Source organism: Conger conger, chromosome 10, assembly GCF_963514075.1.
Source record: "Conger conger chromosome 10, fConCon1.1, whole genome shotgun sequence".
NCBI classification, from domain to species: Eukaryota; Metazoa; Chordata; class Actinopteri; order Anguilliformes; family Congridae; genus Conger; species Conger conger.
Genome location: NC_083769.1, coordinates 32884359 through 32909432, shown reverse-complemented (window position 1 = coordinate 32909432; position 25074 = coordinate 32884359). Strand labels below are relative to the sequence as shown.

The following is a 25074-nucleotide window of genomic DNA, read 5'->3' as shown; positions in this document are numbered from 1 at the left end:
TAAATCAAATGCCTTGTGCGGGAGAGGTTGCGGTAAACTATATTGCTTGAAATCCCAGCTCATCACCTGGGCTACAGTGTGGTACTTCCGGTTATTGTACACAGATGTAATACAAAAGGCGGAAAAGGTGGTAGAAAAGCTTGTGCTCTGATCCGAGTCTGGAGAATTTATTATTTACGAATCAAGGAAAGGAATGGTCTCCCTGACGTATCCTGTTACAAATGCCAGAGTATTCGTTTGACCACAGAGTTGGCTTAGGCACCTTGAAGGAACTTTAGATTACTGCAATAACGAAATTATTTCAGGTGACATATTATTTAGTTTTTACATTTGAGGTCCATACGTAGTCCTGAGTGGATTGTACTTAATTTGTCCTGGTCAAGTCTGCAAGATAATATATTTTAATGATTCAATAACAAGGATAGTTATGCACATAGTGCAAAGCATAGTTTGCTGGGTAATAAAATGTTTTTGGCCATTTGGATATAAACTTCAAATATTCAAAATATTCAAATACATAAAGTTATATTCATATTTTACTTTTTCACATGCCTTCAAACTTCACATCTGGGAATACAGTATGTTTAATTTGACAATATGCTTAATTTCAACAATATAAATATTTATATTGAACATATAAAATGTTGTTATATACATATTATGAAAGCACAGAATAGGTAATACCATAATGGTTGGTTGTTTTACTATAGGACTCGTTGGATATTGTGCTCAAGGGCAAAGTGCCAGGATCCTTCCAGGAAATCATATTTTAACCTTGAGTTTACATTCTAGTTTTGCCCCATTCCAGAATCATGTGCAGTGTAGGTGTGTTGCTGTTATATGTTTAATCACAGCATTGGGTTCACACAGTAACATTTCCTAAGCAATTAATTATACTTCATGGCGGGCCCTTCTATCTGAGTGACCTAAACTGGCCTCAGAACACTCTTTTTTGCACTTTCTGGGAAACAATGTATGATTATGGCTGTAGCAGAACACATACTTTGCATGTATTTGTCCTTGGTAAATGTATAGTCAAAAGACTATGGAAATATATTATATATTAACCTACTCAATGACTGCGGCACAGTTGGAATTATGAAGTAACGTCAAATGAAGTTTGTATTTTATTTCAATTTTCCATTTTATTTGGTGGTATTTATATTGTTTTCATAGAATGACAACTTGCTCTGAGTGCCCACAAAGGCTTAGTGTCTCTTAAAAATCCAGAGTGTATTGTCTAATGAGCCTAATGTCTGTCAAGTTCCCACCTTTTTTACTAGAAAACAGGAAACAGAGAGACCATTTTGAAACAAGCAGCCACTCTAGGCACATCAATGCTTTTGGTATATGACCTCTGACCTGTAACCTACACTGGTGTTGTTTCTGCACATATCTTCTTGCATGTTATACCAGCAGTCAAAAGAAGGCCAGGCCACCTAAAAGCAATGAATCATACACCTTTCATTCAATAACTTCCAAATGAGCTGGTAATACCAGTGTGTAGCACACAATGGGCAGGAATAGTGCATTTCAATAACTTCCAAATGAGCTGGTAATACCAGTGTGTAGCACACAATGGGCAGGAATAGTGCATTTGCATATCATTGGTTTGATTGAAAACAATTCAAATAGCCCCTTTGAAAAGTACATGGAGATCTTCATGCATTGGATAATTTGATACTGTGGCAGCAACCTTCTGTCGCATGTCAACTGTCATTGCAGTTAGTGACGTAAGGTATTATCTGCTGTGGTGATTGAGTCATTCTTTTGCAAACTGGTTGGGACACTCTAAATGAGCATCATTATATCCAGTAGCTAATGTGTCAAAACTAAACCAGAAAGGAAAATGCTTACCTGTAATTTGCATACCTTATCCAGTAACCCACATATGAAGTTTATTTTCTGAAAGACTTCTATTGCTCAACCCACTTTTTTAGCTTCTGCCAAAAGCAAGAAGGACATAAAGATCGGTCAACATCAATGGTTAGGGAACTCTGCTTGTAACTGAAAGGCTGTGAGTTTGATTCCCTGCTAGGGGATTGCTTCAGATTTAATCTAAAAATCTCATCTTAATAAATGACTGGTTAAATAAATGTGTCTGCTAAATGCCAAAATTGTACTTTTACAGTAACTGAACTATTTAACTTGTGTTTGCTAGGGCTTGCTTGGTTCATCCATTCATTGACCCATCCATCCATCGATTTGTTATTTTATTCAATAGTAGGTACATCAAGGGTAGGTGCAGGTGCAGGTTTTTGCCTTAACCCAGCACAACGTTACCTGATTCAACTAATTACTGTAACTGATCATGGTCTTCAATCAAAACCTTAAAGTAGAATTACATGTCTTAGGGCTGGGTTAAAACAAAAACCTGCACCCACTCTGGCCCTTTTCACGTTAGATTGGACACCCCTGATGTACAAGATATCACCAGTAGGGCTGGGAATGTCCATGTTCTGTTCCTGAAGGGAAAGGGGTATCTTGATATTTTGGTAAAATGAGAGCAGTGTGGAGTGATGATTGGATCACTGAAGCCTGCTGGCTCGTTGCACCTCTTGATGTTATACCCACGAGGAAGGAGGCATTTGCCTGAATGCATCCGGAAAATAGCAAACTATCAAGATGTCTGATATAAGCAGTGCCACTCTGAATAAGGCCTGCAACTGAGATTGATCTGCTCAGACAAGTGTCGCAGCAGTATTGATAATTTCTCTATATTGTCTTTTCAGATGAAATCAAAACTGAACTGGAAAAACAAAAGTAAGTTATTTCCCCTCTCTCTGTGCCCCATCCTAACCTCTGAATGATAGGTATCTATTAAAAGTAGAAAAACTAAGGTACAAATTATGCTTTTGAAAACTTCTAGCACAAATGCGCTCACTTTGTGTGCAATGGAATATACATTATGCTTTATTAATGTGTGGATTTGTGTGTTCTCCTCTGCTGAGTGCTGGTGTTTGTGCTTTATTCTGTTAGAAGTCATATAGAACTCCAGTTCTTTAGTCCAGCAGAAAACGCTCAGAGAAATAATTTATGACCCTGTACTTTACTTGTGATACAATGATAGCAGCAATGGACAAATATGTATATATTGTTGACATCCTTGACATCCTTGTTCTCTACAGAGATGGCACTGTGGTCGCCCCCAGGGCCAACTACATTGAGGCGGATAAGTATGTGCTGCCCTTTGAGCTGGCCTGTCAGTCCAAGTCACCCCGCATCGTCAGCACCTCGCTGGACTGTTTACAGGTAGAGCCTTTTAGCAGAGTCAACATTTACTCACTTGGTCAAATCTAAAGTCTACAGGAAAAGCAGACAAGCCCCGTTCTCTGTGGCACTCCATTGCAGAAGCTGATTGCCTATGGCCACATCACGGGCAATGCACCGGACAGCTCTGTTCCAGGCAAGCGGCTGATCGATCGCCTGGTGGAGACCGTCTGTAACTGCTTCCAAGGCCCGCAGACGGATGAGGGGGTGCAGCTGCAGATCATCAAAGTAAGTGCCACCTTTTTATCTTTTCCTAAATCTAACTGGTTCTTTCTGAAGCCAAATTGATCACACAATGTTAAATAATTTATGTGTAAGTGATGGTTATTTGATTTTCAGATTTATAGTATAGTAGAGTATAGATTTTCAGAGGGCTGTAAACAAGTTGGATGTAGACTCAAACAAGTTTCAGTGTTTAGGCTGAGTCTTAGGTTAGTAACACTGGTGGAGACGTGAGTCTAGTCATATGACTCTTGTGGCAGCGTTGCAATCTGCTTTGCAAGGCACACGTCAAGTAATTTTCAACAGATAGCTCTCACGGTCACGCAGCGTATTGCTTTTGAATGGTACAGTAAACCCGTAGGGAATCATACTGCAGCTGAGTTTCAGTGGCAAACCCGAGACAAGGCCAAGAAGGGCTGCTGCTGTGTCGTATGGATCAGACTGCTATGCTCGCTCCAGAACTCGGTTTCATTAGAAACATGAGCAGTTCTGAACAGTGTCTTCTAACAAGAATATTTTATAACTTTTACAGTATGTTTTTTCCTACAACTCCAGTCTATAATGTGTTTGGATATATTTAACTGAGTTTTGAAGTGATCTGTTACTGTTCTGGCAAAAATAATGAACATTAATATTTGATTATCCAGAAAGAGTCCTTCCAGGTCATGACCCCTCTTCGGTGCCTGCTATTGATTTATGACAGTCAAATCACTTGAGGCATTTCATTCCACCACAGTGAACTTGGTTGATATTTCAATGACCCCACCTAACCTGTATCGCATAAGTGTATACTTCCAAACGGTTAGTAGGGCGATGTTTCCTACAGTGTGGACATTGCCACAACTGACGAGGTCCTTTCGGGTGACCCATAATTAGCCGTAGTAGTATCCCATATCTCACTTTTTATAAGGAATCCTCTATTCACTTGAGTGTCTACAGTGCTTGTGTCAGAAGTCTTCTAGCTCAGGAGTGCAGTGACTTTGCTGGTGGATTGCAGGTCCTTGTTACTTTACTAAGAGGTCATAGAGTAGATGAGCACTATTTAGAGTAGATTTGCCACTGTCTCAGATAGCCCTCAGCCCATCTAACCTTGTCCAGTTGAGTCTTAGGTGCCCAGGCCATGACCTGAGGTGTTTGTGGTCAGGTACATGTTACTGTTGGTGAAGGTTGTGCTGGAGTCTGGCTCAGTGTGGATTCAGAAGAACACAAGCCATTCCCCAAAGCTCTGTACCTTCCCCTGTGATTTCCTCTGTCTATCTTATCTGACCCCTAACAAAATAAGAAATGCTTTTGTATCGATTTGTTAGAAGCACACCTAGGCCTGAATTAATGCAGGGGCTTGCCTGGGCTGAAGCCCAGGGGCCAATGCTGTCAGAGGGCCCCAAGTGGTCCTGGGAGAGAATATCACAATTATCAGCAAATATAAATCCTGGCTAATATAGCTAATAGATCCTGCACTCCCTGTGGTCTGCGGCCTGTACAGCCAGCCAGCACAGTTGGCAGTCTGCGCTTGGGAGGGAGCTAATAGGAGAGCTAGACATGAGAGGGCTGATGATGATTTGGTTGCCTGGGCAATGAGTGGCTGACACACCAAATTAGATCTGACCTCCCTATGAATCAGACATAAGCTCTGCCTTGTCCCTTATCGGTTAACTAATAAGTGCCATATACACTCGCTCACCTCACTATGTCTCAAGTTCAGAAGCTAATCACCTGACACAAATCTTGCACTGTAAGCAATTTTGGAGAGCCATGTGAGATGTGAATCTGAGCAAATTTTTTGAAATTGGTTATCAAGATGCACAAAACCCAGTGGAGGATTTGATACAGTTTGTTAGATTCAAACAAAAATCCAAGGCTGTTCAGCAATGCAAGCATATATTTAGTTTCAGTGATAAAACCAGATAGTCTTTTGTGGAGACATCAGATGGCATTCCAAATAAGAGATGAGAGAAATAAATGAGTGCCAAGCACACTGTGCATGAAACCTATCAGACAATATTGTCTAGCAAACATATATTTATGAAAATAATTTTTTATAATAACCACGTACTGTAGTGCAAAAAGAAAAAAATGCTTGCGAGAAGCGCAAGATAAGACTAAAGCGGATGTTTCAACTAAAACATATTTTGGTTGTTTTGTTTCCATTACATCAATAGTAAATCTCTGTAGTAATTTAAATAATTTGCGCACACATTTTTTCCATGGCATAGAAACTTCACATTCAGTGAGTAGCCGAACCAATGTTATGTACTTTGTTTATAAAACTATAGTTTTATAAACTCTCTTTTTTTATATATTGTTTTGTGCTCATTTGGAGACCTTTGTTGTTAGAAATATTTGGGTTGTTTTGCTCTAATTAGTCATTCACTGTAGTAATAGTATCCAAATGTGAGCACAGTTTGCCTGTGGAAACAACTTCACATTCAGTGAGAAGCGGAAGCAATTCATCTTAAATGGTATGAAGATAGTGACTGTCCCGCCTCCCCCTCCCGCCATTGTCACATTTTGGGCAGATGTGGAGAGTTCACAGCTCTTTTCAAACGTGTGGAAAGTGAGATGTGAAATGTGAAAATACAGTGTCTTTGACTATTTCAGTCAGAATTTTGAAAGTCCACCTAAAAATTGAAGGATTCTTCCATACATCTTGTATGTATATAATCTTGTACACATTGTGCAAAGATTACCAAGTGGCCTCATTTTCAGAAGTAATTTGAAGTACGTTCCTCAGAGATCAATGTCGAAAACTCTGGAGTCTTTGATCTTATGGTGTGCTGTTATCAATGCATTTCAATGCCTGTTTTTGAGTTTCTTGTTTTTTGTATCAATTCGCCAGTCATACAGTATTTGCCATAACACACAGGATGAGTTTGTTCTGAAAATTAATTATATGCAACACCTGGTAGTGGCATATAGGCCTACATATACTGAACTGCAAAACTCAGAGGGCACCAAAAAATAGAGAAAGTAAGCATAGACCTCCAAAGCGTTAATGTGATTATTACGCCCATCAGACTGCAGGTCTGTAAGCAGGTGGCTCCTCTGTTGTGTAAGCCTCCGCTCATTGCTGCTGTTCATTTTCATTTGGATTTGTCTGACTGCGGATCCTTATGGTGTGCAGTATGTGTTTGGTGAGTTGTGACTGACTGGACACACCTCATGTTCCAGTTCCCATTCCTTCTACATGGAGTCCCCTCTTCTCCGTGCCCGCTTTGTTTGACACCCTGCATTCCTTCTCTTCTTCCCAGGCTCTCTTAACGGCAGTGACATCGCCCCACATCGAGATCCATGAGGGCACGGTGCTGCTGACGGTCCGTACCTGTTACAACATCTACCTGGCCAGCCGCAACCTGATCAACCAGACCACCGCCAAGGCCACCCTCACCCAGATGCTCAATGTCATCTTCACTCGCATGGAGACGCAGGCAGTGAGTGTCTGTGCACGTGGACTTTAATACATTTTGTTTTTGAACCTTTATTTTACCAGGATGTCCCATTGAGATTATAAATCTCTTTTTCAAGGGAGACTTCTATCCCTGGATATGTAGAACAAATTATTGATCGAATTTTACAAGTTTTCTAGATTTTCATTCCCTATAATATTGTGCCATTTCACCATTTTTGGTCTTCAGATTGACGGAAGATATTGCCGCTGTTTCTGGATACAGATTTGGTGTGTGATATGTTTAGCGTGGTGGGTCGTGAACTCGCAGTGTGGGTGAGGGCCCTTCTTTGAGTCTCCCTGTGGGCTCCTGCCAGGCACTGGAGGCTCGGGAGCAGGAGAAGGAGCGACACCGACTGCAGCAGCCGTCCCCCCTCCCCGGGCGGGTGTCAGCCTCCCCCCAGAGCCAAAACGGGTCCCTGTCCCCCGCTGCCAGCATTCCCGAGGCCAGCCCCTCCCCTGCCACCCCGGGGGACACCCCAGGGGACATGCCTTCTGTCAACGGGCGGTCAGAGGAGGGCGGGGCTCAGGATGAGGGAGACGTACAGGAACCAATCCAAGACGCCCCACCCCTTCCAGGTACAGACCCTCTGGTTGTCACAATGGCCAATGTTCATTTTAATGTTCCCTTTCTTCAATTTATTGGCATTCTTTCAGCCCAGTATTATTTGCCTGAAGGTTAGCGTTGTATTTATTTGAACTTCTCCAGATGTTCCTGTTGGTCCAGATGTTCCCGTCGTCCCAGATGTCCCTGTAGGTCCAGATGTGGTGGAATCAGAACAAGATGGGCAGGTGGCCCAACCTGCTGTGGAGGAGCAGGAGGGCGGGGCAAAGGTGGAGGTAGAGGGGCAAGGGGAGAAGGAACCTGACCCTGAGGAACTGGAGGTTAAGGAGCAGCCAGAACCAGAGACTGGACAAGGTAACCAGGCTTGTCTAACCATGTTTACTTTATGTTCTCTAGAAAGAGAGAGAATATGAGCTGATGAAAGTTCACTGAACATGCAGTCATAATATCAGCTATAATACCATAATTCTGTGTGCATGTATGGAGCACTGGAGTAACGTGTTTGCGTGCTGCTGCACTGACTCACTGACTGACTTTTTCCACAGAACCAGAACCACAGCCCCATGCTGAGAGTGAGCACCCTGAGACTGCCCCCCCTCCTGGCAAAGCAGCCATCCAGCAGGTCAACGGCATTGTGGAGGACCGCACCTCCGAATCCTCTACAGACATCCTGGTGCGTTGAGAAGCATCGTGTTACCTAGCCGAGCCTAGTGAATTACCCACATTTAGCTGGCTGTGTTTGGAGTTTCTTGGACACCGGCAGTGCAGCCGTGGATATGGTTGCTGGAACCTCATGATTTCGCTCATTCGTGACCTCACTCACGCCCCTCCCCAGGACGCAGACGCCATGCAGGGAGGCCCTGCAGCCCGCTTCTCCCACATCCTGCAGAAGGACGCCTTCCTGGTCTTCCGCTCGCTCTGTAAGCTCTCCATGAAGCCCCTCGCAGACGGGCCTCCGGACCCCAAGTGAGTGTGCCCTCCAGCAGAGCCCCTGTGTTTGCTTAAAGCCTCTGCAGTGTAATGAATCCAGACTTCACGAGCACGAGTTGAGTAGGTGCCTATAGAACTGGATTTCAGACACTCGGCTCATGAGGTACGCAGCCAAAGTAGGCCAGCTGAAGGAGTTCTAGAGAAAGAACGGCTTAAACCAACAACGGTTTCTGTTGTTGCCATTTCTTTAATTTACCTTTTGAAGAAGTCTGCTTATCATTCATCTTTGTGATTATTAGTTCCATTTATTTAGCGACACACATTTTGCATCCCTTTATTATGCTGCAAACCACCATTTTATTTCTGTTTTATTTTGGGGTATAGAGATTGGCTGTATACATAAGCTCTCTTTTACTGGCTTGTTTGCATTGACTTTCAAACAGAAACTTTTTCTTCACTTGGTGGTGTAATTAATGTGTATTCTTTGTTTCTTATAGTTCTAAAGTTTCATGATTTGTTTTCTGCTCATCATTCACTGTGAGTGCAAGCTTAACAGTGTCTCTTCATCATAGAAAGAGAAATCTGCCAGAATATAGCACATGCACAATATTTCACAACATTGCCAGACTAACCTTTCATCAGCACTTTTCTGACATGCATACAACCAATGAATTATGCATGCATAGCACTCATTGTTATGTGTGCATGATGAATTGGGTTATGTTTGCATAGTGCTAATGGAGTTGAGTCCTATATGTGGAGCTGTTTCTGATGATCGATCCTCTCTGTCCCTCGCCAGGTCGCATGAGCTGCGGTCCAAGGTGGTGTCCCTGCAGCTGCTGCTGTCAGTCCTCCAGGGTGCCGGGCCCGTCTTCCGCACCCACGAGATGTTCGTCAACGCCATCAAGCAATACCTGTGCGTGGCCCTGTCCAAGAACGGGGTCTCCTCTGTGCCCGATGTCTTCGAGCTCTCGCTCGCCATCTTCCTCACCCTGCTGTCCCACTTCAAGGTCCATCTCAAGATGCAGATTGAGGTACAGCATCGTTCAAGCAACGTGCATTTCTGATCTCCCCCCCCCCGCCCCCGCTTGTTGTTCAGTTATAGTAGGCCTTGGATGTCTGACAGAGTAAAATCGTTGCCCATTTGTGTATTTGCGGATCAGAGCACAATTTCCCTATGGGAAAAATTAATGGCCTTTTTTGCATAACCGTTTCTGTCGCAAACTGTGCTTTAGGATGGCGTTTAATATTTGGCTGTTTTTATCTGGACTCATTTCTGAATTCCAACAGAAATAATTATTTTGCTTTGTGTCACAGCTAGCGGTTCTGTGAGAAGGGTCACCAGACAAGTAAATACTATGCTTAGCCAGCAAAGAAATGTAAATATACGACTTAATAACTTAAGGAAATGACCAACGAGAGCACCAACTATAACAAGAATAAAGACACAGCCAGGTGCAGCCCTCTGTGTGATTTTTTTTTGTGCGACAAGTTGCTAACAACTTAGCCATAGATATTTCTGGACGGAATGACAACTCTACTTCTGAGGCCTATACAGTACAATCCAATAATATTTTATCTCCACTGGCCAAAACTAATGACCTTCTGTCTCCCTCTCTCACAGGTGTTCTTCAGGGAAATATTCCTTACAATCTTGGAGACGTCCTCCAGTTCCTTTGAACACAAGTGGATGGTGATCCAGACACTCACCCGAATCTGTGCAGGTGACTACCCTGCCCCTCACCAAATTCTCTTCACACATGCACTGCCCATCGAGTACTAATCTCAGAGAATGTGCATTCCTACTTATCCCACTGTACTCTCTGTACCCCTCTTCCCTAAGATGCTCAGTGTGTTGTGGACATCTACGTCAACTACGACTGTGACCTCAATGCAGCCAATATCTTTGAGAGGCTGGTTAATGACCTGTCCAAGATTGCCCAAGGAAGGAGTGGCCAGGAGCTGGGCATGACACCCCTGCAGGTAACTCGTCCATCTGCATGTTGGGATATATTATATATGTATGCATTTAATAAAGGAAACCAATCTTGTGCACAACATGTGTCTTTGTATGTGAGGTGCACGAGACTAAAGTAAGGCCATCTCTAATAATGATGCTGACATTGTGCATTTCACTGCTGTTTAGTCAAATTAGCCAAATTACTTGTACAAAGTATATGCTCTCTATGCATACAATTCAAATCGATCTTTCTGTGTACACAAATTAATGAGGCATGGATATGTTCAGCCTAAAATTGTTCATTTCAGATCTCCATGAGAGTTGACTCCACATCATAAACAGAATCTCTTAAGTGGTCTATAAATTCATTATTTATTACACATTTTTACTTGAAGTTATTGGGTGTAAGGAATACCCAAGTTGCAGACCTTTGGCCTATTCTGTCCAGAGCTCTTCTGATATAACCCAGGATGAGATTAATTGCAAACACAGTATGTTGTGTTTCTTGGGAGTCACAGTTCACTCACTGTAGTCCTATCTTTGGTTGTGGAGTGTGGCTCTATTGAGCAAGTGTCCATTAACAGGAGAAGGGTGTGTTTTACAGGAGCTGAGCTTGCGAAAGAAAGGTCTGGAATGCCTTGTGTCAATCCTGAAATGCATGGTGGAGTGGAGCAAAGACCTTTATGTCAACCCCAATCTACAGGCCAACCTTGGTGAGAGCTTTAGACTGTTTAGTTACTGTGTGTCCATCTATGTAGATGTGTCTGTGTGTCTGTGTGTGTGTGTGTGTGTGTGTGTGCTCACGCATGTGCTCACTAGAAGCCCTGTTTGTGTCTTCTGTGTCTGTGTATACTGGCCAACCTTGGTGAGGGCTTTAGGCTGTGTGTATGTGTGTGTGTGTGTGTGTGTGTGTGTGTATGTGTGTGTACTCATGCACTCACGATCAGCCCTGTGTGTTTCCCAGGTCAGGAGAGGCCGGCGGAGGTGGAGGGCATGGAGGGGAGGCTGTCGGACCACCTGGCCTCCCGCAGGGACAGTGCCAGCTCCCTGGACTCCACCGTGTCCTCAGGGTACCAGACCTCCCAGCCTGACCACCCGGAGCAGTACGAGGTCATCAAGCAGCAGAAGGAGATCATCGAGCACGGCATCGTGCTGTGAGTCCGCTTCTGTCCACCATCTTGTTTAAATTCAACAAGTAGCCAGCTACAGCTGCTCCATGTTGTAAATAACTGAATGAAAATGAGTAAACACATTCAACTGCAGTTATTCAAGTCCCTCTCATAGTGACTGATTTTAGTAATAATGAAGACTCTCAAGCCTCCAGCTTTGTGCTCATTGGTGCAGTAGTTTTGTAAAATATGTAAAATATTTTTGCCAACATGTTCGTGTCCTACTCCTTCCTGTTGCAGATTTAACAAGAAACCAAAGCGGGGCGTTCAGTACCTGCAGGAGCAGGGCATGCTGGGAGTCTCGGCAGAAGACATTGCCCAGTTCCTGCATCAGGAGGAACGACTCGACACGGTGAGCTTCCCACTGACTGCCACTCACTCTGGCTGCCTCTGTGAGACACGCTTTGTGGAGATTTTGTGGAGCCTTGTGGAGATTTTCCCCTTAAACCATACAGTCGGGCTCCAGGAACTATTCTGCACCTTAGAATTCTCTTAACGGGGTAACATGCATGGTCCTCCTTCCCCACAGACGCAGGTCGGTGAGTTTCTGGGGGAGAATGTCCGCTTCAACAAGGAGGTCATGTACTGCTACGTGGACCAGCTGGATTTCTGTGGGCGGGACTTTGTGTCCGCCCTCCGGGCGTTCCTGGAGGGCTTCCGGCTGCCAGGCGAAGCGCAGAAGATTGACAGGCTCATGGAGAAGTTCGCTGCCAGATACCTGGAGTGTAACCAAGGGTGAGGACTGCAGTGCCGCATTGCGCTTCTGTTCTTTCGAGTGCACTAGAGGACTCTCTCAGGAACAGTCCTATCGATGCTTCGCCTTATATTTATCAGAAAATGCATGGAGTTCAACAAAACTAATATTCAGCATGGTCACATCCTCTGGGGCATTATGTAGCCTTAGAGAAGATTTGTGTGCTCAGCTATTGGTCTTGCAGTGTCAAGGTTTGCATTGTTAAGACAGTACTACAGCTGCTCTGCTGTATGTGTGAGGATGAGGGATAATATTCCTGAACCTTTCCGTAATGGATGAGGTTTTCATACGAGCAGATGCACGTTTGAGTGCTGAAGTGTGATGACTGTAATGGATGAGGTTTTCATATCAGCAGATGTACATGAGTGCTGAAGTGTGATGACTGTAATGGATGAGGTTTTCATACGAGCAGATGTACATGAGAGTGCTGACTAAGCCCCTGTCTCCTTGCAGAGAGACGCTCTTCGCCAGCGCAGACACGGCCTACGTACTGGCCTACTCCATCATCATGCTCACCACAGACCTGCACAGCCCTCAGGTAGGGTCTTCCACTTGCTTCTCCATTCCTCCTCTAATCCCCATTTCACTGTTCTCATAACCCTTTTCTCATCCAACTACCAATTTCTCTTTCTCATATCATGCGAACCCAACCCCCGCACAGGTGAAGAACAAAATGACGAAGGAGCAGTACATCAAAATGAACCACGGGATCAACGACAGCAAGGACCTGCCGGAGGAGTACCTGTCCTCCATCTATGACGAGATCGCAGGCAAGAAGATCGCCATGAAGGAGAGCAAGGAGCACTCCATCACGCCCAAGTCCAGCAAGCAGAGTGAGTGAGAGCGTGGGCATTATTCTGAACACACTCAGTGGCGTGCGTGCGTGCTTGTGTTACCGTTCATGTACGTTCTACACATTGAGAGAATGATGGCTGCACCTGCTGTGGCAGTGCTTCCCATTGGAGCTGGTAGTTTAGCATGAGCATTCTTAAATGCAGTTAGTCTGCTGCATTGCAGCCCTACCCATTAGGTTTAATGACACTGGGGATGATAATATGCTCACACAATCAGTCTAAATAAGCTGTCTTATTTTCCTGAATTCTGCCACCAATAAAAGTTTAACAAGACTCTAATGGAAATGGTGTGTGTGTGTGTGTGTGTGTGTGTGTGTGTGTGTGTGTGTGTGTGTGTGTGTGTGTGTGTGTGTGTGTGTGTGTGTGTGTGTGTGTGTGTGTGTGTGTGTGTGTGTGTGTGTGTGTGTGTGTGTGAATGGGCAAGGTGTGGCCAGTGAGAAGCAGAGACGCCTGCTCTACAACGTGGAGATGGAGCAGATGGCCAAGACGGCCAAGGCCCTGATGGAGGCTGTGAGCCACGCCCAGGCGCCCTTCTTCAGCGCCACCCACCTGGAGCACGTGCGGCCCATGTTTAAGGTGCGGGACTGCGTCAGCATGCTCACTGCAGTGTTTGTTTGCACCAGTGTTCGTTTGCATAACAGAACCATCAATTTCTTACCATCTCATCATCTTCATTTGGCTACAAAATAAAATAATAAAGGGAAAATGTGAATTCTTACACAAAATGTGTGACAGAATACACTAAAGTCGTATTCATATTTACAACTGCCCAAGAGTATTAAATGTGTTAGGGACTGCGTAGAAGCATAGCGCTGCTATATTGAAGAAAGAGAGTGTCCTGTCCCTTCACTGTGGGAGGGTTTATCCTCCTGGGTGGCACATTGAGCTGAAGCACTAGCCCAATGTGTGGGTATGCATCCCATGGAGTCACACCCTCACCCCCCTACAGCAGGCTGGGGCCAGGAGCTCCAGGGGCTCTTTCCAGGGTCTGATTGTCCATCTGCACTCTGCCCAAGCCTTTGCTTTCCCAAACTCACAGGACAGTCCAGTGTTCAAAATGTACTTTTAAATGAACGCCGCAAAGAATGGGGTTGTAGGGTGAGATGTCATGTATGTGTGGTGCTTTGGTGTTGCAAGCCAGGTGCCCTGGCTAAAGCTTAGGCCTCTCAGACACCGGAGATGTGTCTGGAACCAGCAGAGACGAGTGCTTGTAGTGTGATCTCCCGAGGTGAGGGAGTCACTGGTGACGTCTGTGGTGTCTGTTGCAGCTGGCCTGGACACCCTTACTGGCAGCCTTCAGCGTGGGTCTGCAGGACTGTGACGACCAGGAGGTGGCCTCTCTGTGTCTGGAGGGCATTCGCTGTGCTATCAGGATCGCCTGCATCTTCAGCATGCAGGTCAGTGTGTGGCCTGTCCGCTCCTCCATCTCCACGAGTGCATACACACCATCCCCCTGTGTTCATTATATGTCCACATTATACACACACTCTCAGTCTCTGTCCTTAACCGTCTCTGTGTCTCTGTGTCTGTAGCTGGAAAGGGATGCATATATCCAGGCTCTGGCGCGCTTCACCCTGCTGACTGCCAGCTCCAGCATTACGGAGATGAAGCAGAAGAACATTGACACCATTAAGACCCTCATCACAGTGGCCCACACCGATGGCAACTACCTGGGAAACTCCTGGCACGAGGTGGGCAAGCTCCACATGTCCACCTCCCCTCTTCTGGCTTCCTTGTTGTTGTTTTTTTGTGTTAATATTTAAGGGCACCTATTGTAGACACAACAATTTCGGTTATAATGTTGTTTTGATTCAGGGTGTATCTTATTTCAACTTGGAAAGAAAACGCGAGGTTAATATTTGCATTATATGTGCTGTGACTCTACGGCACATGGAGGAAAATGCACATCCTGCCCAGCCAAACCCAGTTTCAGGGAGTCACCTGCAGGTGTCTCCTGAGTTCATGCAGAATAGGGTTGTGTTTAGGCAAACTGCTGCTGTTACCGCAGAGCAGAGAACTGCACTCCTCAGTGTGTTAATGTGTGCAGTGTGAATCATGGCTGAGCTCAGCAGTGGTGCACGGAGCGGGTCTTTCACATGCATTTGACCTCTGACCTTTCACCTCTGCTCTGCAGATTCTGCGGTGTATCAGCCAGCTGGAGCTGGCACAGCTGATTGGGACAGGGGTGAAGACGCGCTACATCTCCGGGGTGGGGCGGGACAGGGAGTCTGGGATCAAGGGCTTCCCCACAGGGGGAGAGGAGTTTATGCCACTGGGCCTAGGTAGGTCACTACAGAATGACAGTCAAATACTGTGAAGCACACAGCTAAGGATACTAAGACTTACCTGTGATGTGTTGTGCATATTTGTTGAAATAAAGGATCTTTGTTTCAAGATGCAGGTATAACAGACGTATAATCTTCTGTACAGTCTAATACCTCTCATTAATGATGAGTTTGTGGATAGGTAATTAGTGGTGAACACGCATAAAGAATACAATGCAACATGTTTGAAAACAAACTTCTATATTTCAGCTTATTATATTTTCATAGTAGTTTCCACAGATACAAAGGCTAGCACACTCTCTAGGCAGTACTAGAGCTTCTTAAAGTCAGGTAAATGTGTGTGCTGTTATTTTCCCAGCACATTGCAGTGAGTGGTTTGAGAGGGTGGTGTAGTCACTGAGCTGAGTGGAAAACAGATGTGTTTGCATATGATCCCAGGTACTTTGGTGGGGGGGCCAGACAGGAAGCAGATGGCCCATATCCAGGAGTCTGTTGGAGAGACGAGCTCTCAGAGCGTGGTGGTGGCAGTGGACAGGTAACACAACCTTCTGTTTGTTTTTCCCCGCTGGGCAGTGTGCCCACCTGCTTCAACCCCAGGTGCTCAGTGGTACGATAGTGCCATGGCTCACATTTCTGCATACAGTAAATCCTCAAATTGTGTCCGGGATTCTATTTGAAGCCGGGCCTCGGATAATAGCTGTGGGCGTGGTCGATTCGGACAAATAAAGGCCGGCCCCCAAATACAATACTGCCTACCAGTAGGGCTATCAGGCAAAATTAAAAATTAACTCAATTTAGGCTACTTGGATACGCAATAAGGTTTCCATGTATTTACAGCACAGCGCACATTCAATGAATTAATGAAAGCGGCTGCCTTGGCTCACAATAAACAGACGGGTGGAAATCCCGACACTCTTTCAACTACATAAAACTTAACAGTGAACCATCAAATACCCCCCAGATTTCAGTGCCCATCAGTCCCAACATTTAGCAATAGAATCAAACAGTCCAAAAGTAAATTAAATCCCAAACCAAAGCGAAAATCTTTTGATAGCCTACCGGTATGCTGCTCCAAACGAAACGCATGTCTCTGCTCCAAACGAAACGCATGTCTCACAATAAAACGCACTTTAGGAAAAAAAGATCCTTAACTTGCTGTTATCTACGCTAATTTGTTATTGTTCATGAAGGCGTGTCTGGCAAGTTGTTATTTTATGGATTCTGGACTTGCATGTGATTTACTGTGTTTGAGAATATTTGCAATAAACTAAGTCTGTTAAGACTGACACTATGACTTACCAAACGGTGTTCCTGATTAGCCTACACTAATTGATTTCTGAACGGTTACAGGAAGTGTTGAACAGTGTTGGCCCACTTTAAGTGTAGCCTTTTACTTTATTTCTAAGAATAAAATTCTACAACAGAAGCCTAATAAGAAATAAAGTCCTGCCTCGAGTACAAGCCTGCCCCAAATAAAGGCCTGTGCTTTGTGCAGCCTAAGTAAATAAAAGACCCCGGCCACAATTTGAGGATTTACGGTATTCTCGCAATTTCTTCCATTCACTGTGTCAGAGGATATAATGGTTGTTTTGTTGGTACTCATTCTAATTTCATTTCTAAGATTATATTAATAATATGTGCATAATTACTCCTGCTCTAGATGGTGGAGATATGTCTGGTTCAGATTTCAAAACAAAGGAGAAGTATATAACAGCGTACACATCAGTCCGTATACAGTATACTGTATTTTGGTTTGTTTATATTCGGTGGCATTAAGCTTGTGGGTTGTGACATCCACGCTGATTTTGCTCTGAATAATGTTTTGTGATTCTTTTTTTAGAATCTTCACTGGTTCCACCCGGCTGGACGGGAATGCAATAGGTGTGTATGTCCATGCACTCTATTTGTTTTCATGGATATGTTAATTTCTGTGCTACTCTCTTTCTACAATACTATCCTTCTCCTGACTGATGTGATTGTTAAATTGTTGTCCTGTGTTGCAGTTGACTTTGTGCGCTGGTTGTGTGCGGTGTCGATGGACGAGCTGGCTTCTCCACACCAGCCACGCATGTTCAGCCTGCAGAAGATAGTGGAGATCTCCTACTACAACATGAACCGTATCCGCCTGCAGTGGTCCCGAATCTGGCAGGTTATTGGAGACCACTTCAACAAGGTGTGCAGGCTACTCCCAGCCCAAACCAAAGCTGCCCATAGAACAGACCATCAAATGAGTGCAGAAGAGTGCTCTCTTGGAGAGATATTGGATGAAAGCCATTTTAGTTTCACTTCGGATTAATCTCAACATCCTTTGCCTCTCTCCACAGGTGGGCTGTAACCCCAACAAGGACGTGGCCATCTTTGCAGTGGACTCCCTGCGGCAGCTGTCTATGAAGTTTCTGGAAAAAGGAGAGCTGGCAAACTTCCGCTTCCAGAAGGACTTCCTACGGCCATTTGAGCACATCATGAAGAAGAACAGGTAGAGAGAATGGAGCATGGAGGACGAGGGAGAGGTCAAAAGAGTTATTTGATGCTATTAATGTCATTCATTCAGATGTGGAATGATCTCTGAAAATAAATGATCTCTACAAAATAATTAGGTGGTACTTAATATTTACCATACATGTCGTACATATTGTTTCAGGTAATATCTGATAATTATTCCCTGATATAATTATTTTGAATGATAAACGCATTAAATGAGCGTCGCAGCCTCATGTAGGTGAAAAATCCTGGTCCAGTATCTTGCTCCAGTCACCTTGTTTTTCTAATTGGCACAATTCTTCAGCCAGGAGGTAGAACCTGCCTAATTCAGCTGGAGATAGAACCTGCCTAATTCAGCTGGAGATAGAACCTGCCTAATTCAGCTGGCTGAGTTCATGGGTGGAATAAACGCACAGTAGGACCATTACATTCTAACCCCTGGACCTGTGTGTGCTCCTAATGATAGCGGTGGTGAATACAGCACCGTATTCCTGTATGAGTATTCATCGTCCAGGGAACCTTGCAGCCTTTAACTTGGCCTGTTTCCACTTCTTTCACCCAGGTCACCCACAATCAGGGATATGGTGATCCGCTGTGTGGCTCAGATGGTGAACTCCCAGGCAGCCAACATCCGCTCCGGCTGGAAGAACATCTTCTCTGTGTTTCACCAGGCTGCCTCCGACCTGGAGGAGCCCATCGTGGAGCTGGCCTTCCAGACCACAGGACACATCGTCAGTGAGTGCCGCGAGCGCGCAGAGATCAGCTCTGTTTCTGCCCTCAGAGCAGCGGAGCAGCAGAGATCAGCTCTGTTTCTGCCCTCAGAGCAGCGGAGCAGCAGAGATCAGCTCTGTTTCTGCCCTCAGAGCAGCGGAGCAGCAGAGATCAGCTCTGTTTCTGCCCTCAGAAGGTCGAGAGGGCTGTGCTTTCAGACACCTGATCAAGAGCCTTATGAATGCCCCCAAAATGGTAGAATGTGTACTTTCTGATAAAGAAATTGAATACCAGAACAAACTGTGGGCTACAAATGACTTAATTTCAATGGGAAGGATGCTGCTTGGAGTAAAATCTATTGAAGGGGTTACATTTGTTTATGCTGTGATCTAAACTCACGCTTTTCCTCATACTCTCCTACTTTTATCGCTCCTGTCCCTTCTTCCCTCACTCCTTGCCCTTTCCCTCGCTCTGTCTCCCAGTGAACACCTTCCAGGCACATTTTGCAGCTGCCATTGACTCCTTCCAGGATGCGGTGAAGTGCCTGTCTGAGTTTGTGTGCAATGCTGCATTCCCTGACACCAGCATGGAGGCCATTAGACTCATACGCCACTGCGCCAAATATGTGTCCGAACGACCACAGGTGAGTCCTGTTTGACAGCGTTACACCTGATAAATCAGCTCTTTCACTAGCTTGAACTCTGGGCTACATTATCATTTATTCAGATGTATTTGTTGTTCCTAGAAATATGAATATTGATACTGATTTATGAACAGACCAAATGTGTTTCTTTGCATTTCTGTGATACTGGAGGTAGAACAATGTGAAGCCTTCATTTCGGGCAGAACAAGCTCCTTTTGTTAAACATTGTTCAGCATTGCGTCCCAGTAGCCAGAAGCTGTACGACCCAGTAGCCATTTGAAACCAAAGTGGTTCAGGCTAGCCCAGGAGATTGGATCCCCCATTGAAAGGCAGAATATGGCTTGATGTTGCTGTAATGGGCCATTAGTGGACTTTTCCCCCTCAGGACCAAGTTATGTAATGGCATGTAGAAACTGCTTGTAAGAGACGCTGTCTTTCAGCTAAGAAGTCAGACTTAATTATGTCAGGACAAGGATGGTCTCTCTATTGTGAGCACTAAGAGTATAGTACTGGGACCAGATTTTTAATCTGCACATCTATTTTTCATACTAATTTTCCAATAAATCTGTTCCGCCATCTCAATTCATGTACGACACCCAGGGAGGAAAAACCTAAAGTTATTCGTAAATGTGAGGTCAAATCACTTAACAGTGAATCTAATCAATGCCCTTGGGCTTACAGACACACAAAAGGGGCATTCCCAATTTGGCAGATGCGTTTAGTCACAACCATTTTAAAAAGATACATGTTACATGGTCAGTAAATGGCACTCACACACTGTCTTTCTCTCGCAGGCCCTGAGGGAATACACGAGTGATGACATGAACGTGGCCCCGGGGGATCGGGTGTGGGTTCGAGGCTGGTTCCCCATCCTCTTTGAGCTGTCCTGCATCATCAACCGCTGCAAGCTCGATGTGCGCACTAGGTAGGCGAACTGGCCTGTAGTTCTCAGTAAACCTGCATTATGAATCCTCCCCATATTATTGTGGTGATAATGATGTGTTTGCGTGTTCTCTCTGTGAATCTCAGGGGTCTTACGGTGATGTTCGAGATCATGAAGAGCTACGGACACACGTTTGAGAAGCACTGGTGGCATGACTTGTTCCGCATCATCTTTCGCATCTTCGACAACATGAAGCTTCCCGAGCAGCAGACTGAGGTTGGTGGACGGGGCTGCAATTCTCCCCATAGACTGACAGTACATTCTGTAGTAATTCACACCATCGCAACCCTTCACTTTAAAGTCCCTCACATAAAGCTTTCTTGTGGGCCGGTAGAAAACGGAGTGGATGACCACGACCTGCAACCATGCGCTGTACGCCATCTGTGACGTCTTCACTCAGTTCTACGAGCCCCTCAGTGAGGTCCTGCTGGCTGACCTCTTCACTCAGCTGCAGTGGTGTGTCCGACAAGGTGGGCCTCTGCACCCTGCCCCTCAACAAACCCCTATTGTACACAATCAGGCAGAACTCAGCCCACCACATTATAAATATTATGTTTTGATGGATATATATGAAGGCTTCAAGTATGTCTTTGAATCTTTGTGGTGAACTTTGTGGTGAAGGCATCCCCTTCAGAGTATTATTTTAACATTTCGTGGAAGATACTGTCAGTAGCTTTGTGTTGTTTAAGTATGAAAGAGTTTGACCCCATGGTGTTGCAGAGATGGAACACTAAGTGTGATACTAACAGGGTTTCATTACTGGGGAGCAGTAGAGGTTGTGACACCCACTGGGCTATATTACAAGCAGCGGTAAAAGGTATAACACCTAGAGGGCTGTTTTACAGGGGAATTATAGGGTGTGACACCCACAGGGCTGCATTACAGGGGGCTGTAAAGGATGTGACACCTACTGGGCTGTATTACAGGGGACATTAGTGGGTGTGGCATCCACATGGCTGAATTACTGGGGGACATTATAGAGTGTGACTCTACAGGGCTGTATTAGAGGGCATTAGAGGACGTGACACGCACAGGGCTGAATTACTGGGGACTGTATTGGATGTGACACCTGCAGGGTTGTTGTTTCAGATAATGAACAGCTGGCTCGGTCAGGGACCAACTGCCTGGAGAACCTGGTGATTCTGAATGGGGAGAAGTTCAGCCCGGACGTCTGGGACATCACCTGCTCCTGCATGCTGGAGATATTCCAGAACACCAGCCCACATGCGTGAGCACACTGCCTTCTTAACCTGACAGCACTGACACTCATTCATATGTTCCTGGCTAATTGCACTAGTAGATGGCATATATTTACAGCATAGTTAGTCGAAGCCTATAATCAATCTGATTATAATCATTATTTTTTTAATGTAAACAGCTTCATTATATATAAGTGGTAAAGAGTCGGGAAAGTTAATAAAGAGCCTAGGAAACAGGATGTTTGCTCCTCTCCATAGCCTGCTGACGTGGCGGCCGGCCAGCCAGGAGGAGGAGACCGGAGACAGTAAACACATGGTGAGCATGAAGAATCCAGTGTTCCCAAACACCAGAGCTGACTCTGTGACACTCAGACCTTTATGTGCCTTCAGTTCCAGCATGTGGGACTGCCCATCTCATTTAATGCCTGCGCTACTGGGTTTATTTCTCCCTACATGTGTTTGACGGTGGTTCTTTCAATCTTTGACGCTGTACCTATCCGACTGTGCTTCCTCACACATCTTTGTGCCTTTGTCATTGTGGCCATTTTAAACCGTTACTTTCTTTCTGTGACTGTGCCCACACCTGGCCGTGTCACTGCTCAGTGCTTTAGCCCTGGTCTCTGCACTCTCACCTGACTGTGCTGTGTGTGCAGGATGTGGAGATGGACTCCCAGTCTCAGAGCAGCTTTGAGAAGACCTTGTCTGAGCGAGGGCAGAGTCAGATGTCCAACGCCAGCGATGAGGCCTGGAGAGGGAAGTCTTACGCTAGTGAGTTCACCCTTCTGCTGTCTCCCTACAGTGATGTTATGTGAGGCTAATGACTATGAAAGCTCTGCCCTGAAGTGGGTGATGTGGTCAGACACAGTACAGGAGTGCTGAAATCTGGCTCTCCAGGCCAATAGTACTGCTGATCTTCTGTTCTACATGATCGTTAATTGATCAATTGATGCCCTGATGTCCCAGGTTTAACTCAGTCCAGATTAGAGAAGATTAGGGAACAATGAAAGTCCACAGTGCTATTGGAGATTTGAGTACCCCTGCTGTAGAATGAACACGTTGCCATTATTGGCATTATTGACCTGGGTAAATCATAAACCTGAATTTGGATTGTTTGTCCTTGCGTACAAGGCATGCCTGCTGCTGTGTGCCATTTTTATTGAATGACCCTTTTTTGTACGTCAGAAATTTCAGACCAGAAGCTGTTTGCCTGCCTGCTGATAAAATGCGTGGTGCAGCTGGAGCTGATCCAGACCATCGACAACATTGTGTTCTACCCGGCAACCAGCAAGAAGGAGGACGCGGACAACATGGCTGCTGCCCAGGTATGCTGCTCAGAGACCCCAGTGAGATGATGCTTCTGTCTCAGTGTGTCCTCCTCTGGAACAAGACACAGGGCATGTTCAGCAGGTCAGTGCTGCTGGATTAAGCTTGGAGAATTGAAATTAAGTGCACCGTAAAAGAGTGAAACTAGCTTTACACGCTGTTGCCAATTATCTCATTACTTTGGTACCTTCTTGCACATGTATGCAAGTGCAGAATTGATAACTCTTTTGCTGCAGGTATTGTCTAGAGGTGGAACTGGCAGTTATGACATGCTATCAATTGCCCTCTGGTTCAGTTAAGTGTTTTAGTGCAGAGATTGAATTGATGTATCGCTGTGCATGGCACACACACACATATTTAATGGTTTATGAGGCTTAGCCTGCTCTTCACTACCTGCAGACGGGACAACCCGTTGCCCACTCGCCCTCACTCTGGCCGATCAGCCGTTTGCGTCTTGTTAAGCGTTTCGGTCTGTGTTGCAGAGGGACATGCTAGAGGAGGCGGGGGGAGAGACGGGCGCCGCTGTGGGCGGAGCAGGAGAGCAGGGCATGTACAAGCACCTGTCCCCTCCTCACCTCTTCAAGCTGCTGGACTGCCTGCTGGAGTCTCACGCCTTCGCCCGCGACTTCAACTCCAACAACGAGCAGCGGACTGCCCTGTGGAGAGCAGGTCAGCTCTCTCTCAACACCAGTCTGTCTGCTCATTCACACTGGAATCAACAGGCCCACACTTTCTGGTGGAACTGTGTGTTTGACCACACGTGCAGGAAGTGGAAGTTTGTTGCAGTTACAATTTTCTTTGTAAATATTTCACAAAAATCCAATGTGGATGAACGGATGTTGTTGTTGGTTTGGCCTGAAGGCAGTATTGATACTCTTTTGCTAAACTATTGTATATTACAATTGAACAGCGAGTTATAATCGGGGATGGGCTGGGAAGGGATTATGATTAGCAGTGAAACTCATTTTATGCTGTGGTCTCGGTACATTCTTTGGTCTAATCGTCACTGTAGAAAAACAAACATTAAATCTGAGTTGAGAGATGAACTGATGAACTGACTCTTGACTTTTGGAACGTTCTTAGGGTTCAAGGGGAAGTCAAAGCCCAACCTTCTGAAACAGGAGACGAGCAGCCTGGCCTGCTGCCTGAGAATCCTGTTCCGCATGTACTCCGACCAGCAGCTGCAGGCCTCCTGGCCCGACATCCAGACCCGCCTGCTGCTGTAAGCCAGGGCTGGGGAGAGGGGCAGAGGAGCTGGGTCACGCTTACTGAACACTCCTTCCCTGTATAAGTTTAGCACTAATGCACCCTTATGTAAGCTGATGATGTATCTGTAAAGCTCATTCATTTGGCACATGAAAGGGAAGGCAGTGCACATGTACAGTTAGAAGAATGCTGTTCCCTGAAACAGCGTTATTTTCTTTCTTCTCTTTTTTCCCCCGCAGGGTGTGCAGTGAGGCCTTGGCCTATTTTATCAGCCTGACCTCTGAGAGTCACCGCGAGGCCTGGACCAGCCTCCTCCTGCTGCTGCTCACCAAGACCCTCCGGCTCCCCGACACCAAGGTAGCCTTCACCTGTGCCTTATTCAGGCTCATGGTAGACGTGATACACTTGTTAGAGAGTAAAATATTCCTCTACAGTTTTATCCAAGGCAAAGTAGTCAGTGCATACTGAAGATCATTGGGACAAATACAAACACAGGTCAGGTACAAGTACAGTTGTGTTCAAAATAATAGCAGTGCGTTTAAAAACGTGAGTAAAGCTCAAAATCCTGATAATAGTTTTTATTTTGATGCATTGGGAACACTGCACATTATATCCTAAATCAAAACATGAAGAAAAATGTGTCCATTTTTTAATTACTTTACAGAAAATGAAGAAAAATGAATATTGGGCTGGTCAAAAAAAATAGCAGTGTCTGCATTTTTCTTTACAAACTCAAATATTTACTGTATAAACTGAAAAATCTTCAGGATTTAGCATTCCTGTGAATCACTAAACTAATATTTAGTTGTATAACTATGGTTCCTGAGAACTGCTTCACATCTGTGTTGCATGGAATCGACCAACTTCTGGCACCTATGAACAGGTATTTCAGCCCAGGATGATTTGACAACATTCCGCAATTCCTCTGCATTTCTTGGTTTTGCCTCAGAAACAGCATTTTTGATGTCACCCCACAAGTTTTCAATCGGATTAATGTCCGGGGATTGGGCTGGCCACTCCATAACTTTAATTTTGTTGGTCTGGAACCAAGATGCTGCTCGCTTACTGGTGTGTTTGGGGTCGTTGTCTTGTTGAAACACCCATTTCAAGGGCATTT

The 25074-nt window shown here is 45.2% G+C and overlaps 1 protein-coding gene across 1 annotated transcript in view; it reads left to right on the top strand.

Moving 5' to 3' along the window:
* The window catches only part of arfgef2 (ADP-ribosylation factor guanine nucleotide-exchange factor 2 (brefeldin A-inhibited)), a 29800-nt gene that overhangs the window by 1401 nt on the left and 3325 nt on the right, over positions 1 to 25074 (top strand). Inside the window, exons 2-38 of the mRNA XM_061258367.1 lie at positions 2733 to 2763; positions 3129 to 3252; positions 3352 to 3498; positions 6741 to 6920; positions 7252 to 7513; positions 7644 to 7853; positions 8045 to 8172; positions 8335 to 8465; positions 9229 to 9463; positions 10054 to 10153; positions 10273 to 10412; positions 10994 to 11102; positions 11354 to 11543; positions 11799 to 11910; positions 12088 to 12293; positions 12766 to 12850; positions 12974 to 13145; positions 13591 to 13742; positions 14435 to 14563; positions 14699 to 14857; positions 15301 to 15448; positions 15890 to 15986; positions 17292 to 17332; positions 17455 to 17624; positions 17776 to 17927; positions 18495 to 18667; positions 19126 to 19286; positions 20081 to 20211; positions 20316 to 20445; positions 20564 to 20699; positions 21319 to 21457; positions 21687 to 21744; positions 22082 to 22196; positions 22611 to 22750; positions 23234 to 23420; positions 23835 to 23973; positions 24197 to 24314. Coding sequence (XP_061114351.1) covers positions 2733 to 2763; positions 3129 to 3252; positions 3352 to 3498; positions 6741 to 6920; positions 7252 to 7513; positions 7644 to 7853; positions 8045 to 8172; positions 8335 to 8465; positions 9229 to 9463; positions 10054 to 10153; positions 10273 to 10412; positions 10994 to 11102; positions 11354 to 11543; positions 11799 to 11910; positions 12088 to 12293; positions 12766 to 12850; positions 12974 to 13145; positions 13591 to 13742; positions 14435 to 14563; positions 14699 to 14857; positions 15301 to 15448; positions 15890 to 15986; positions 17292 to 17332; positions 17455 to 17624; positions 17776 to 17927; positions 18495 to 18667; positions 19126 to 19286; positions 20081 to 20211; positions 20316 to 20445; positions 20564 to 20699; positions 21319 to 21457; positions 21687 to 21744; positions 22082 to 22196; positions 22611 to 22750; positions 23234 to 23420; positions 23835 to 23973; positions 24197 to 24314 — 5237 coding nt within the window. The remainder of the gene's footprint in view (positions 1 to 2732; positions 2764 to 3128; positions 3253 to 3351; positions 3499 to 6740; positions 6921 to 7251; positions 7514 to 7643; positions 7854 to 8044; positions 8173 to 8334; positions 8466 to 9228; positions 9464 to 10053; positions 10154 to 10272; positions 10413 to 10993; positions 11103 to 11353; positions 11544 to 11798; positions 11911 to 12087; positions 12294 to 12765; positions 12851 to 12973; positions 13146 to 13590; positions 13743 to 14434; positions 14564 to 14698; positions 14858 to 15300; positions 15449 to 15889; positions 15987 to 17291; positions 17333 to 17454; positions 17625 to 17775; positions 17928 to 18494; positions 18668 to 19125; positions 19287 to 20080; positions 20212 to 20315; positions 20446 to 20563; positions 20700 to 21318; positions 21458 to 21686; positions 21745 to 22081; positions 22197 to 22610; positions 22751 to 23233; positions 23421 to 23834; positions 23974 to 24196; positions 24315 to 25074) is intronic.